The sequence below is a fragment of the Serinus canaria genome, chromosome 1 (assembly GCF_022539315.1).
Source record: "Serinus canaria isolate serCan28SL12 chromosome 1, serCan2020, whole genome shotgun sequence".
Taxonomy (NCBI): Eukaryota; Metazoa; Chordata; class Aves; order Passeriformes; family Fringillidae; genus Serinus; species Serinus canaria.
In genome coordinates, this window is record NC_066313.1 from 46,483,728 (window position 1) to 46,497,850 (window position 14,123).

The window sequence follows — 14,123 nt, forward strand, 5'->3', positions numbered from 1 at the left end:
TAGGAAGTTGTTATTATACACAACAGATGGAAGCAAAAGAAACTATGATAGTCCAATGTTCTGGTTTAAGTTTTTATGAACCAAGTTAGAAGCAATTCATTATTTTTAATTTTTCTTTTTAAATTAAACAGTGTCATGGTCCCTCAAAATGCTAAGTATTTGATAGGAGCAAAGGTTGAAATAAATCAAAGTTATGAAGGCAAGGGTTTTTTTAGCAGTTCTAATCTTGCCTCTCTTGCAATAGCATATGAACACTGGGTGTAGATCCCAATGTGATAGAGATACCTAGAGAATGTAAAATTTTCTGTTTAGATATCCTTTGGACAGTGATTTCTATAGGCTTGATGTTGCATATATATTTAGCATCTGGCCAACCTCCTGTGCAAGACATTGCAGTGACTAAACTGAAGTGCTCAGAGCACTCCACAGTCACAGCTGAGGAGCACAGGCACTAGGGGTATTGCACACAGCATGTTTTATGAAAGGAAGGAGGAAAGTATTTCACAAAGAGGATGGCAGTAATTTAAATAAAAATGATATTTCTAAAAGAGTGCAATATCAGGTAATGTAAAAATTGCCTTTGTATTTCAGAGATGTACTTAATTTTATCCATGTATGAATAGTAAATTAATTCACAAATGAAAATATCTACCTATATTAATGAATCAAAAATAGCCATCAAAAATCATATGAAAGCTTTCATGTATTAGATGTTTCTTGAGAAGACCACATGAACTGTAAATTTTCATTTAAAAAAAATAAAGACACAACTGCTCAAGAGCGATTATATTCCTGATATTTCACTAAAAGTGCTCATGAAATAAATTGGCCTGTAGGGAATTGAAAAAAATTAATTAATGAAAATGGACTCCTTTAGCTGTGGAGCAGATGATGCTACGCTTCAGATGATCAAAAAAGAATTCTGGCATGGGACAATAGCAGTGGAAGATTGTTGTCATGCAAATTGTTTTGCAGGCATGAACTGATGGCCTTTCAACTGCTCTGTGAAAAGAGTGCACTTAATTAGGTTGCAGTGTATTGCACAGCCCTTTTTATATTTACACGTCTGTCAGTTTATAGAAAAGGAGAAAAAAAGCACATACTTGACTAGAAAAAGAGAGGTCTTTTAATTTCACTTAACTATATTAGCTACTTTGGGAAGTGCAGTGATAACCTAACTAAAACTTACCATTTCTATATTGCTTCATATTTTGTTTAATGATAGGTGAAAGCAGCTCTCCATCAGGAACTCTGCTACTATAATCTAGCTCTGAAATTCATATGAGCTTCCTCTTCCCACAGATGTTGATTAAAATATATAGTACTTGAAGCATACATATATGAATTTTCTGGTTTCAATTTTCCTTAAAATGGAGGAATATCTGCAGAAGGCAACATTCAGAGACTCAGTTCTGTCCACCAGGATGGATCTGCCCCCCCCAGCTGTCTATGAAATCAGAGAGCTGTGGGATTTTATTTTTTCTATGCCCTGTTGCAGATTTTGAGGGGTATGTGATATGGGATTCCTGTTTCTACATGGGTATTATTTAATGACTGCTGTCATGCATAAGGTATATCCTAATTTGAGTGCCATGACAGTGGCAATAAAAAATTAATTTGAGCAGCTTGTTCCTACTTGCACGCCTAAATTAAAGACAATCAAAAGCATTGTTCAAAAAATTCACCCAGTCAATTCCTGTGCTTCTACAATACCAGTAAATCATATATAACAGGACAGGCTGTTAAATGCAATCAGTCAAGATGAAAAATAGGAGGCCAGTGTTATCTCAGCTCTCACCAGCAATCTTATAGTGTAAAATGTGCTTTTTTTGATCAGATTCTGCAAAATCCAGACAGCACAATGTCAGCAGGAGGGAGAGGGATGAGCTGAAGTCACCTGAGGGGGGAAGGGTGAGCACCAGCACTGTTGCAGGGATGAAGGGAGAAGAGTGTGCTGCTGCTTTGTTCCCCCTTGCAAACCCTTCCCCTTCCAAGCTGAACAGCAGTGAGCAGTGGGTTACATTCATAGTGGTCCTGTGCTGAACACTGGGATATGCAGCACTACCTTGCAGGTGAAAGGGGGAGTTCATCTGCAAGTTTTCCTGCCTTTCTTCTGGGAGCCACTCTGAAACATGCCATAGCACAGCTGTGTGAGGAAGTGTCTTGGTTTGAAATTTCAGCCTTGAACAGGAGGAGACAATAAAATGCCATAGGATCCATGCAGAATGGCAGAAAGAGGAGTAGTTATTTTAACTCCTCAGCTAAGGTTGGATGTTCTGAATTTCCCTGAGATTATCTATTCAGTCCTAAGAATTATTTGTTTTATCAGGTGTATTTTTTCCTTTATTTTTTTAAACACCAGCTAAAGAGACTTTGCTATTTTAATGCAAGGACAAGGCAACCATTTTCAGACAAGACAATTAAATAGTCGTTATCCTTTTTTTTCTTATCAAATTGACTTCAAATTTGAAACAAACACAAAGGGAAAAGCACAAGCATTAGCAGTTTCTACTTCAATAAATGCACAGTCTTTCTTCCTCATCTCCTTCTTTATTCAGTCATTCAGTGTCTCATAGATCACAGGAAGTAGAGAGTCTCTAGGGAGAATTAGACTGCTCTCATTCTACAGAAATCCATCATATTTCCAGCTTTGCTCATTTTGTCTCAAACAATGCATGCAGGGATGTGTTGTTGCTCTCCAAGGACATGACTGGTTGTGGGTATCAGGGGGAAAGGCAGAAGAAAGCTCAAAGGGGCTCCCTGTGTCTGTGAGTCACTGAAGATATTTCCTTGGGTTTGTTTTTTTAAAAAACTTGCAAACAGCATTAGTTAACTTATAAAACACTCCTGAGAACAGTTGGAACCCATCTGAATGCAGTTAGTCCCATTGAATTGTTAGTGATGTCTGCAGCATGTCAGGATTTGTTTTGGAATAAATACTCAATGTACAATTTGTTAACTTGCTTTCAGCCTGAAGTATGAAAACAAATGGAAGTCTTTCCCAGTATATTGGCTTTTGAAGACTTAAAAATGTGCAGGCAAATACAAGTGCTGATTCTGCAGTGCTTGAGGAGATGTCTTGGATAAGGTGTCTTTTGCTCTGGTTCCTAGGCTAGCATTCAGCACTGCTGGGGGAATGGAGAAGTGGATTTGTTTGTCTGATATTTTTCTAAGTGATTTCTGGAATGTTTTGCCTTGTGTTTCTAATTATTTTGCATTTGCTCCTTCTGTTTCATCTGGAGCAGGCTGTGTATGTTAATTAGGAAATGTAAATACCTTTACAGAACTGTGTGTTTCGAGGCCTTTTTCAAAAGAAAATGTTGTAAGCACACTAGCAGAGAAGACAGACAAATATTTATGCTCATTGTTCTCTTATGGCCTGAAATATCCATTTCTTTACACAAGTATAGCTTTTAAAAGAGGGGAAATGTTGAGAGATTTCTAATCTTAAATGGAATGTAGATTCACATAAAAATTAGTACTTTGTGGCTTTGATTACTGGCTACCAGAAACAAAATTTTTCATTGCATGAGCTCTGTCAGTGATAGGAGGTGGCAGAGCCTTGTGAAGTGTTCCAGAAAGCCTGGAAGTTAGTGGTAGCTCCTGAGATACCAGGAACTTTTTGCAAGGAAGCTCAGTGCTAAAAGCCCTGATTATGCAGGAATACGGCAAATGCACAGGCATTTAACACAGAGCTCATTGGAATTCCATATTTCCAGTCTGTGGGCAATAACATTAAGAATTTGAATAAATTTTGTTCCAGATCAGATTTAACATACATTATAAAAGACAAATTTAGAAGAAAATGAAAAAGTGTGCAAGTTCAAGAAATATTCATTCACATTTATGGTGCTTAATTTCCTTTTGTAATTTCGTGCATTTTTTATTATTTTATGGTTGCATACATAACACCTTTTGACATTTCAAAATATCTATGACAGAATATCATTTGAGGTTTTACATGTGTTCAGGCCCGTAATGACAGCTGAATAATGTTTGTCTTGTTTCCTGAGTTACCCTGGAGCATCAGACCTTTTTTTGTGCATTTTAGTCTTTGAAGTGTACTTTTTGTACACTTCAAGCTAGAGAGGATCAAACTTTATAACCTCCTGCTGCACCATACCCTGTGCTACTGCACATTATGCTAATTGCTACACCAGTGCTCTCCCTCAGATATTTTAAACTTTAAATTCTATATTGCTGTGAAATGGCAAAATCTGGGCCCAAACACTTGTAATCTAAAGATTTATTTTCCCTGCAGGAAATCAACATGTTTTCTGAATGTTTCTCTTTGAACCAACTAACAGCTGTTGTTTCAAAAGACAAGAACAAGCCCCAATTTTAGAAAAGCATTCAGCTCAAGCTCTTATATGAGGTCTGATGCCAGGGATGGCTCTTCCCCTAAAATTTCCCTGTGGGTGATGAGCTTAGCAAAACGATAACAGTTTGTTCCCGCAGACCGTCCTTCCTTTTGCCTGCTGTGTGCTTTCTAAATCCCTCTCCTCTAAGGAGGGCCACAGAGAGGCCACCAGGGCCCTCCTACTTATGAAGGAGAAGTTGAATAATTGCCAGCTCCATGTGTCCCTGTCCCCTTCCCAGCCAGGCTGTGCTGGGCACTGGCTCTTCCCTTGCGGCACAGCCCCTCCTCCCTTTCCCGCTTGCTGCACCGCTGCCCCACCAGACCTCAGGAGCTCTCCTAGTCTTTTAAAATGAACAAGGGCACTGATCTTCCTTGCTATTAGTCCTGCTTATCTCTCCTTGCCCAGATATCTGTTTGCACCTTCTTGCTGCTGGTCTTCCACTTTCTGGAGCCAACGTCCCCCATGCAGCTGCGCCTGCCAGGCAGCACCTGTACACAGCTCCCACTGCTCTGCACAGACCCTGCCCTGCCCTCTGCAAAATCCTGGGCTTCTTTGCTCCATTTTCCTTCAACCAAGCTCTAACTGGGAAATTGATTCTTGTTTTGTGCTTAAGGTCAAGGGATTGAGTGAATTCCCCAGGTGTTCCTCATTGAAAATGTCTCAAAACCAAAAGCAGTTAATTATTTCCATGCCTAAGGAAAGCATAAGAAAAGCACACACTTTTCTCTGCTGTTGTCTGTGTTTGGCATCTGGCATAGCAAAATTTATGAAGGAGCTCTGTCTATGGCCTATTTGTGCATTGTATTTTTATTTTGAACACCCCAGGAAAGCCAAAGCCTTATTACCTTGAAAAAGTGATGCTTGAATTTATAACTATATAAACTATGTCTTATAAAACAAGCCCTGATTTTGTCTCATAGCTGCTAGCTCAGGTTGGTCCTTAGTAATGAAAAGACACCATAAACTTATTTTATGTCTTACTCTGTAGTAAAGTACAGTGTAATAGGAGGCAGGCACAGACAGTTTCTATCTTCAGTCACCCCACTGTGAAAAAAGTATTAATCACAAATGAGAATCACAGCCTCAACATGCTGTATTTATGAACAGCAGAGAAAATGGAGATGGACAAAAGTAAAGGTATGAGCAAGTGTTCAGTCTTCACCAGCCTCTGACAGCTGATGGTGTGATTTGCTTATGAGCAGTGGAAGAGAGTCAAAGAGCGTTTTAGAACTTGTCCCATGCTTCCCTCCCACGAACAGTAGGACATGCAGGTGCATGTGCTCTTTCCAGGAGCACTCTGCAAGCAAATGCTGAGAGGCAGTGCTAGGAATTATGCAGCTCAGCTCCTGGTGCGTGGCAAATGCTGTGTCTGCAGCTCTCTGCATGCAAGTCCTGATGCAGGCAGAAGTGGAAAGGTGAAAGATGCATCTGAAATAAACCTATATATACTGCAGCTGTGACTAGGTGTGGCTTTGAAGGGAGCAGAAAACTAGTAAAGCAGTAAGTGTCCCTAAAGTTTACAATCCCCATATGAAATGATCATTTTTCTCCACTGTTGAAAGAGGCAGGTCACATTTTATATTAAGCAAAATGGAAGATAGTGTTAGCTTTTGGACTGCCACTGTCATTAGGCACCATCAAGAAAATCTGATTTTTTTTTTTCCTGCTTCAGATACTTCAGATTCTCTGGGACATTTCCCTATAAGATATCTGTGAACACACTCATAAGAGAGAGGAAAGTCAATAAGGCAAACTTTGTTTTCCCTCTATAGCAAGTCATTTGCCTTAAATCTCTCTAGTTTTCCTGTGTGTCCAGGTGCTGTGACACAGCCCTTCAGGCTAAAATACAACCCCCAACAAACACTAATGGTTAAAAAAAGGAAAGCAAACAGAAAACCACATTATTGTCCCAGGGGTTTGCTTTTTATTGCTCTTTCTCCTTACCTCTTTGATGAAAAGTTTCTGCTTGAGATCCTGTGACTGTCAAAGGAGCAGGGCAGGACCTCATGTTACTGCACTCAGGATGGTCCCCACAGCTATTCTGATGGGAGCTGTGGGTGGGCAGGAGGAGCTGAGCTTGGGTGGCCACTCTGGCTTTTAGAGGAATTTGTGTCTCCCTGGTGCAGAGGCAGTCTCTGCCTGCAGAGCTCTGGCAGCTGGCAGACCATCCCGAGACCCTGAGCAGAGAGCTCCAGGGGTGGGACAAATAACATCAGACACTGAGTTGCCTCTCTCAGAAATATTCCATGCCCTGGTTCATGGCACAGTGCCTTGTAGGTTTGTGCCCTGAACGTGCTTCCCCCCCTGTGTCCCTGGCTGACTTACTGCACAGACAGAGACCACTCTCGTGTCCAGGCAGCCACATCCAGCACAGCTCTGACATGTCCTGCCTGCCTCTGGTTCTGGCCTCTCTCTTCACTGCGTGGGACCATCTTGGGAAGCTGCTCCCCAGAAAAGGCAGCTTCCTTACCTGGGGAAAAGGTGACAGGGCAGGAAATTGCAGGTGATTTCAGTCAGCTTTGCACAGTCCTATTCCACTTCTCCTGCAGCCCAGAATGAGGTTGCACAGCAAGGTGAAGAGACAGAACACAGCACTCAGGACAGATAGGGTGGGTTACCTGTGTAGCTATTTGTGCCTTAATGGCATTAGTCTGGTACAGATGACTGGAAAGCCAAGGTAGTGTGTAAGACCTTCTGTCCTTCAGTGCTGTGCATGCAGCTGAGCTGCACGTGCACAGTCGTGGTTGCAGACATGCCAGGTTGGCATCCAACCCAGAAGTGCTGTGTAGCATCATTCTGTGCAGAGCCCAGGACATGGACTGGTGAAATACATTTGGCATTTTGATGTGTATCTTAGTGACACAGTTCTGCACAGTTCTGGACAAAATTATAAACCAGGTGTCTTTCTACCTTTCTTTTTTTTTTTTTTTTTAACAGGTGTGAAGAAAGAAGTGCAAAAAGATCAGGATGCTAGCAGACCAGCTGTCTCATCCCCTAAGAAATCAGCAGTAACAGCCACAAAACTCCATTCACCAGGTATTTATGAACCTGAAAGCAGTGTTTCAGGAAAGATTTAAACTTGTTGACTTTGCATCTCTTGTTAACACACTCAAATCTGAGACCTACTATTGTGAAGTGAAGATTGATTGTGTCCAAGGTTCATTAAGCTGGCTACAGCAGGCTTTATCATAGCAATGCATGAGCTGAATAGACTTTTGTTCTCTTTGTTATAGATGCAATCATCTCTCACTCAAAGCAAAGAGTTGTTGCTATTACATGTTTAAGGGCACAGGAATTTTTTTTTATCATTAAAATTTTCTTACATAATAAGAGGACAGATACATATAGCAGAATAAAAGACACCTCAGAGAATTGCCTGGAGTGATAATGTTTGGCTCAGAATCTACTCTTACTTTTATGCAGAGGTGCTATATTTCCTGGGCTATTCTGTGCATAACTGAAAAAGAGACTTTCTGTAGAAATTGCCTCCCAAGTGCTGCCGGGACATTATCAACTCATACCTCAATATTGGGCACAAACACATGGTTTTAGCATTTCTGAAGAATACCTTTTTTTATTTACTAAAACAAAGAGAACTTGTTTCTATTTATGTCTACTGAGTGTACATTAACAAATGGATAAGGTGCCTAAAGACTTTTGTGAGGCTGGCTTTTGGTTGATCCAAATTTCTGAAATGAGTGTGCATGGTCCCACTGATTACATTGTGCTTGCAGTTTGTCTTCTGTTACCTCATTTTTAAGACTCTGCTTGAATACTTAAAATGTCACCTCTACAGCTATGTGATACTTAAGTTATAACTGTGGGGGATAGAACCCCATGTTGCTTCATTTGGTGGCAGAATATAAATAATGTAGAACAGCTCTCCAGCTCCTATAACTTGCACCAAGAGTTTCTCCATTATTATTAAACTCAATCTCTATTCTTCTTATTCTCAACCAACAAAATCAATAAAATGGAAGGTTAAATTTAATCTTCCCAGGCACCAACAGGACACAAAATTCTTCTCCTTACAAAGATACAAGAGTAAAAAGATGAACTTAGCACTGTCCTCAGAGTGATATAATTTACAGGCTGTTTTGCACCTGGTGAGATCACAGAGAGACCCAAAGAATTTGTTGCAGAGAGTGCCAGAGCAGAAGCTCACTGGTGTTTATAACAGTGGGAGTCCAGTTTAAGCATCAGCACTGATTGTGGCTGTAGCAGCATGTTACAGCTCAGCTGATCTGCTTCCACTAGGATTACAGAGCAAAATGGAACACTGGAATGTTTTTACAGTGTATTTGTATTGTCTTAAGGAGGTCTGCATCTCCCTGGGTGACTAAATAATTTTCAAGGCCTAAAGTTTTGGCATGACCAATTCATGAGGCCTCAAAAGTTTCTTAATTCTCATGAGAGATTGAGTAACAGACCTCCATCCATCAGACTGATTAAAAATTTGTTCAGCTTGCTTGTATGCAATTAAGCCAATGTAAATTTGTTTATCACTCTAAGGATCAAGTAGGAAAACAAACCTCATCTTCATTTATTTTTTTAGAGTAGCCTTTGGCATTATTTGAAATAACAAAGCAATAGCAAAGCAGAAATGGCAATTTTTCCCCCTAATTAACAATTTCAAAAGATACTCAAAGCAGCCTTTGACAAGTACACACAGTGTAGCTGATGCTAAGGGGCAGTCACAGACTTTCTTCCATCAGAATCACAAGCTCCTGCATTGTTTACACTTTTTGATGGGAGAGAAGGTGTCTCACAGGTAATTTCACCACAGCTACATCTGGCCATGAAACAGGTTCCAAAATTTCTGAGTGCTGTTTCTAGATTGTGTTTGCCTCTGTTACTGGCCTTCTCACATTCAGTTCCTTTTAATCAGCGCTGGGTTTTGATTGTCATATGCAAATTTTTGAGCTTTGAATCTGAAGAATTGCAAGGGAGTTCTGAGATGCAGAGTCTTGCAGGGATCTCAGTTTTATCCTTTGATGCAATACTGTTCCTGAGATCTGTGTATAGGAACAGGTGTCATAAAAGCAAGTGCTCTCCTTCCACTCCATTTTAGAATGGAGCCAACTGCTTCTGGCATCTGTCACTCTACAGAATGCCTGCTAACAATTGTCTCTACGTAATTTGCTCACTTTCCTTACCAAAATGTTAGAAATTGGATGGTTAAAAGGCGAATAAATTGCATTCCCCATCTAAATCCTCGTGGACAGTGTTAATTATGAGTATATACTTGTTATGTCTCCTTAGTTCAAACACTCACATAGATAAAAAAGACCTGGGAGTTTTGAAGCGGATCAAAGGGGTGCAGTGATTTCAGCACACACTGGGTCTGCCCCTCTGGTCCCACCATCAGCAAAAAGGACATGGAGGATAAGGGCCAGCATCATTAATATATACCCTGTTTTGTGCACAGCAACAGAAGAGAGACATCAATGGCAGAATAAGCTTAGTAAGCTGCCTTTCAGACCCAAATGAACCGAGAAATTCAGATTTATCCCTGAGGAGAATAGCACCATTTAATTTACAAGGACAGCTTATAATACTGACAAGGACAACACAGAGATGTGCACTTCAAATCTTCCAGTGAGCAGGAAGGCTAGAAAGATGTAAGGCTAAGCAACCTGACGGGTTTCTGTTTTAATTAAAGACTGAACTGATTTCAAGGGCTTTCCCCTACACTTCTGACTAAGCCTTCTGTTGTAACATCACCGTCTTGCTTAAACAACCCAAGAATTTTTTACTAAAAAGACAGATATTTATGGCTCTTGCTTTTATGAGTTCCTTATTTTGTGGCATTACCTACTGCACAGCTAAGAGGTATGAATGGAAGAGTCTGTATTTTCTTATTATTGCACAAAAAGGTTGACAGGCTTTAGGTGACATGAAAATGGATAGAGGGCAATAGCCCTGCTGCTTGAACTCTCCTAATGACAAAAACTTCTTATGCTGTATTATTTGTGTCTTCCAATGACATGGCATTAGTCTTGACACTGCAGAACGTGGTATTCTTTGTCACAAATGCAGGACATGGACACAAAGAGTTTCAAAGGGGTATTTTTGCACTCATGGCTCTTTGCAGGTTGCACCATGACATGCTTGGAGACGTGAGGCAGCATCTCTGCTGGAGCTGGCACCCTGTAAGCTTAGCCTGGAGCCAGGATGTAGCTGAGCAGGATAGAAGATATGCTCCCAACAGCTCCCAACACAAGCTGAGAATCTGAAAAAGTAGGAACAGGCTCCTGGGGTATTGCTCTGAGGAAGCTGTATTGTTCCCCTGCCTGATCTCATAAAACTGCCCTCAGGATCTATTTGCACACCCAGACTACAGCCTTAAAGATCTTAAAGATCTAAAGCACATCTGACAAAATTACCTCTGGAATTTGAAATGCTCTACTTTACAAATTGTCTCAGATTCATACCATCAGAGACATCTCTGTGGAAGGATTCTTTGGCTTTTTAGGAAAGGAATAGGAGTCTTCATGGCAGAAGACTCTCTCCTATTACATTGATTGCTGGAGACTGGCTGTAGACATGGTTTCTGTATTGTTTTCAGGAACTGGATGCTACATATAAAACTACAAACTGTTCCCTTTTATCATATTCTTGCACACACAACCTTTTCTACTAACACAGAAATGTTCCAGGCCCGCATCCACCATCTCTAGTAACACATGGGACAAAGGTGTCTGACTCCTATTTTCTCTCTCTTACTGACTTTAGCTTCTAGGGTAAAAGCTGGAGGATAATGGGAGGATCTGTTGAGGACTGGAGGTTCCTGGCCAGTATTCAGGAATGAGCTAAATGCCATCAACTGAGGGGTAACAAAAGGGTAGCAAGAAAGACTGAGGGTAGCAAAAAAAATCACTAAGCTGTGCAAAGGTGATGCCCAGCTGGCCATAAATGTTTGCAGACAGGAGTCCTCAGAAAGCAAAGAAGGTAAAGACAGAACAGATTTTCCAAGCAGTGGCTTGAGCAGCCTGATGCCACCAGAACACTGCCCCTTCTTGCTTCATCCTCCTAACTGGGTATATCCACAGAAATGGATAGCTGACTCAAGCAGGATGTGAATTTAGGAAAAAAAGCCCCACTTTCCTGAAGTGGCTTGTCATGAGTAAGCTTCAGTTCTGGTGCCATTGATACGAATATGACACTGTACCCTAAACACAAGCTACAGGAGTGCTTTCACGTCTTTGTGCAGCATCAGGCTTGCTTCAAGCCAGCCTGGAGCACATCAGAGATGCCAGAGTGTGTCTCAGCCTATTTCTGCATGCAAACTACGAAGTGATTCTGGTGTGATCAATGATGCAGCCAGGCAGGGCCAGTGATGTAACTCTTGTGCATTGTGTGGCACTTGGTGGCACTTCAGTACATATCTGCTTACTGCTGCAATTTTGGACACGTTGTAAAGGTGAGGGCAAGAGGAACTCTCAAGGTAAACTGCAGTATTGTAGATAATAAGTAATAGTGATATCCCAGTAGCAAGCAATCCATGCTGTGTTTGCATTCAGGGAGGGACAACTCCAGCCCCACATTGTCCTGTGTAGAGGCAAAATGAAATCTGCAAAGGCAAAGGAAAACTGGCACCTCAGTCGAGTCACCAGGCTGGTGGTACATGTGAACAAAGAAACCATGTGTAGAGTAGAAATGTCACCTAGCTGTTTTCCACATCATCAATAAGATAAGGTGAATCCTCACCTGGAAGTGCCAATTTCTCTGTGCCAAGAGAGATGCAGACCTCTGTTCTTGTAGATGTCTAGCAGAGGTGAGCTGCTTCCTTCCTCCAACAGCCTCAGTTCTCAGTGATACATTCTTAGGACAGCTCTCCCCAACTTATGGAAGACTTTCAGGCTCAGAGCCTGAGGTGAGATGACTGTTAAAAAGCTTTGAGCTTTGGCCCCTAAAGAAACATGAAGAAACATAAAACATATTTCACTTTTTTTTTTTTTTAAGTCTGGAAGTTCTGTGCGAGTGCTATATTTTTTTCTTTCGTAGGGATGAGTCCCAGAGGCCACAGAAACACATAGAGGTCATGTCTGTACATGTAAACTAAGTGATCTGAATGGTCTTTTCTTCCCCCCCTCCTTTGTAGGACATCCCAAGCAAAGGCCAACCACCCCAAAGAATGGATTCTCCCCCAAACCAGGAGAAGGGCGAGACACCGAAAAGCAGTTTGTTCAGAAACTGAAGGAAAAGTGTGATGAGCAGTCCCGCCAGTTAATCAATATCCAAGATGAGCTTAAAAGGGCCAGCTGTGGCTTTGATGTCTTTGCCATAACAACACAGTACTTTTTCAGGCAGGTAAGTGCAATGGGTGCTCCTTGCCACTGTAAAGATTCTTTGCCTTTACACCTGTCACTTGCCCAGATTTATTCCATAGTCACTGAAAATGTGTTCTTGGGACCAAAGCATGTGATTTCTTTACAATTATTATTATGAGAAGGGAATACAGATTTCATAGAATAATAGAAAGGAAAACTGCAATGACAAAGGAAATCTGGCACCTCTGTTAAGTCATCAGGTTTGGGGATCGGGTGGCCAAAGAAATTGTGTGTAAAGTGTAGATGTCATCCAATCTGATAAGTTGAATAATTTGATGCCATATATTTGAAAAAAGGGTGTAGGAGCTTGGAAAAGGAAGAATTTTGAATGAAGCATTTGTTGTAAGCAGAGGTTTTTAGGAGTAAAGGAGATGCAGAAACTTAGAAGGCCCAGTCTCTGATTGCTAGAGCTGGAATGGGACGTGTAACTGAGATATTAACACTTGTGAGCAACCAAAGCTGTTAGAAGAAGGAAGCAATTTGATTTCCCACAATAATTATCTACTCTTCCCGTTCACCATGAATTGGGAGGGGTGTCCCTGTCACAGGGTTGCCAGTTCCTGAAGATGTTGGGATAACATTATCTCAGCATGCAGGAGATTACACCCAGCAGGTATAGAGAACATAAAGAAAATGTTGCTGGTAATTAGAGAACCTTATTTATTCACTCAAGTAAAAATGAATACATTTTAAGAGAACCAAAATGACCATGGAAGACTTGAAGGTATTGCTTGTTTTAAAAGCTGTTTAGTGATCTGGGAAATGTAGCTGGGTTCTGAGGTCATTCACACCATGCCAATGTATTTTATGACATCCTAGGTTAATCTGGTGTCCTGGCTACTTTGTAAAACAGGCAGGCAATCACCAAGGCTCAGATAATACCCTTGATGGCCTGTTTGTCTGCTTTTGGAAGATACAAGAATAAATGTTCTGTGTTAAATAGAAGAAAGAAAAGCAAGGAAACAAAACCTAAATTAAGTTTGTCTTAAAAATTCTGAGATACTTTATTTAGTTTTGGGGGTTTTTATATTAGTGGGAAAGGTTACCTTTGAATAAATAACCACAGTTCATGCTGTTCCATAAGTAGGAGCTGATCTTGCTGGGGAAGATTCACTGAACTGAAAAAAACAAGGAGTTTTTAAAATGTCCTAAATATTTTAAATACCTTCCCAGGAGATCGTCCCCCTCTATTTTTCTTTAGACTTGACATTTCTGTATTTCAGGACTTGTTAGGTATTTCTAAACACTTTTGGGTGGGTTTAGGTTTTTGTTGAGGTTTTTTGGGGTTTTTTTTTTGGTTGGGTTTTTTTTAGTTTGGTGGTGTTTTGATGGGTTTGTTGTTGCTGTCGCTGTCGTTGTTGTTGTTGTTTTGTATGTGGTTTTTGGGGTTTTTTTTTGAGCTGGCTGTGGAGTATCCTTGTTTAAATCA

General features: G+C 40.8%; 2 protein-coding genes across 4 annotated transcripts in view; both read left to right on the plus strand.

Annotated features, from left to right (window-relative positions):
• The window catches only part of PAN3 (poly(A) specific ribonuclease subunit PAN3), a 550,273-nt gene that overhangs the window by 487,180 nt on the left and 48,970 nt on the right, over positions 1 to 14,123 (plus strand). The gene's annotated exons all lie outside the window — the stretch shown is intronic.
• Positions 1 to 14,123, plus strand: part of MTUS2 (microtubule associated scaffold protein 2) — a 262,673-nt gene that overhangs the window by 202,943 nt on the left and 45,607 nt on the right. For all 3 annotated transcript variants that reach the window (XM_030234714.2, XM_030234715.2, XM_050971105.1), the window contains 2 exons: positions 7,299 to 7,397; positions 12,466 to 12,674. In XM_030234714.2, coding sequence (XP_030090574.2) covers positions 7,299 to 7,397; positions 12,466 to 12,674 — 308 coding nt within the window. The remainder of the gene's footprint in view (positions 1 to 7,298; positions 7,398 to 12,465; positions 12,675 to 14,123) is intronic.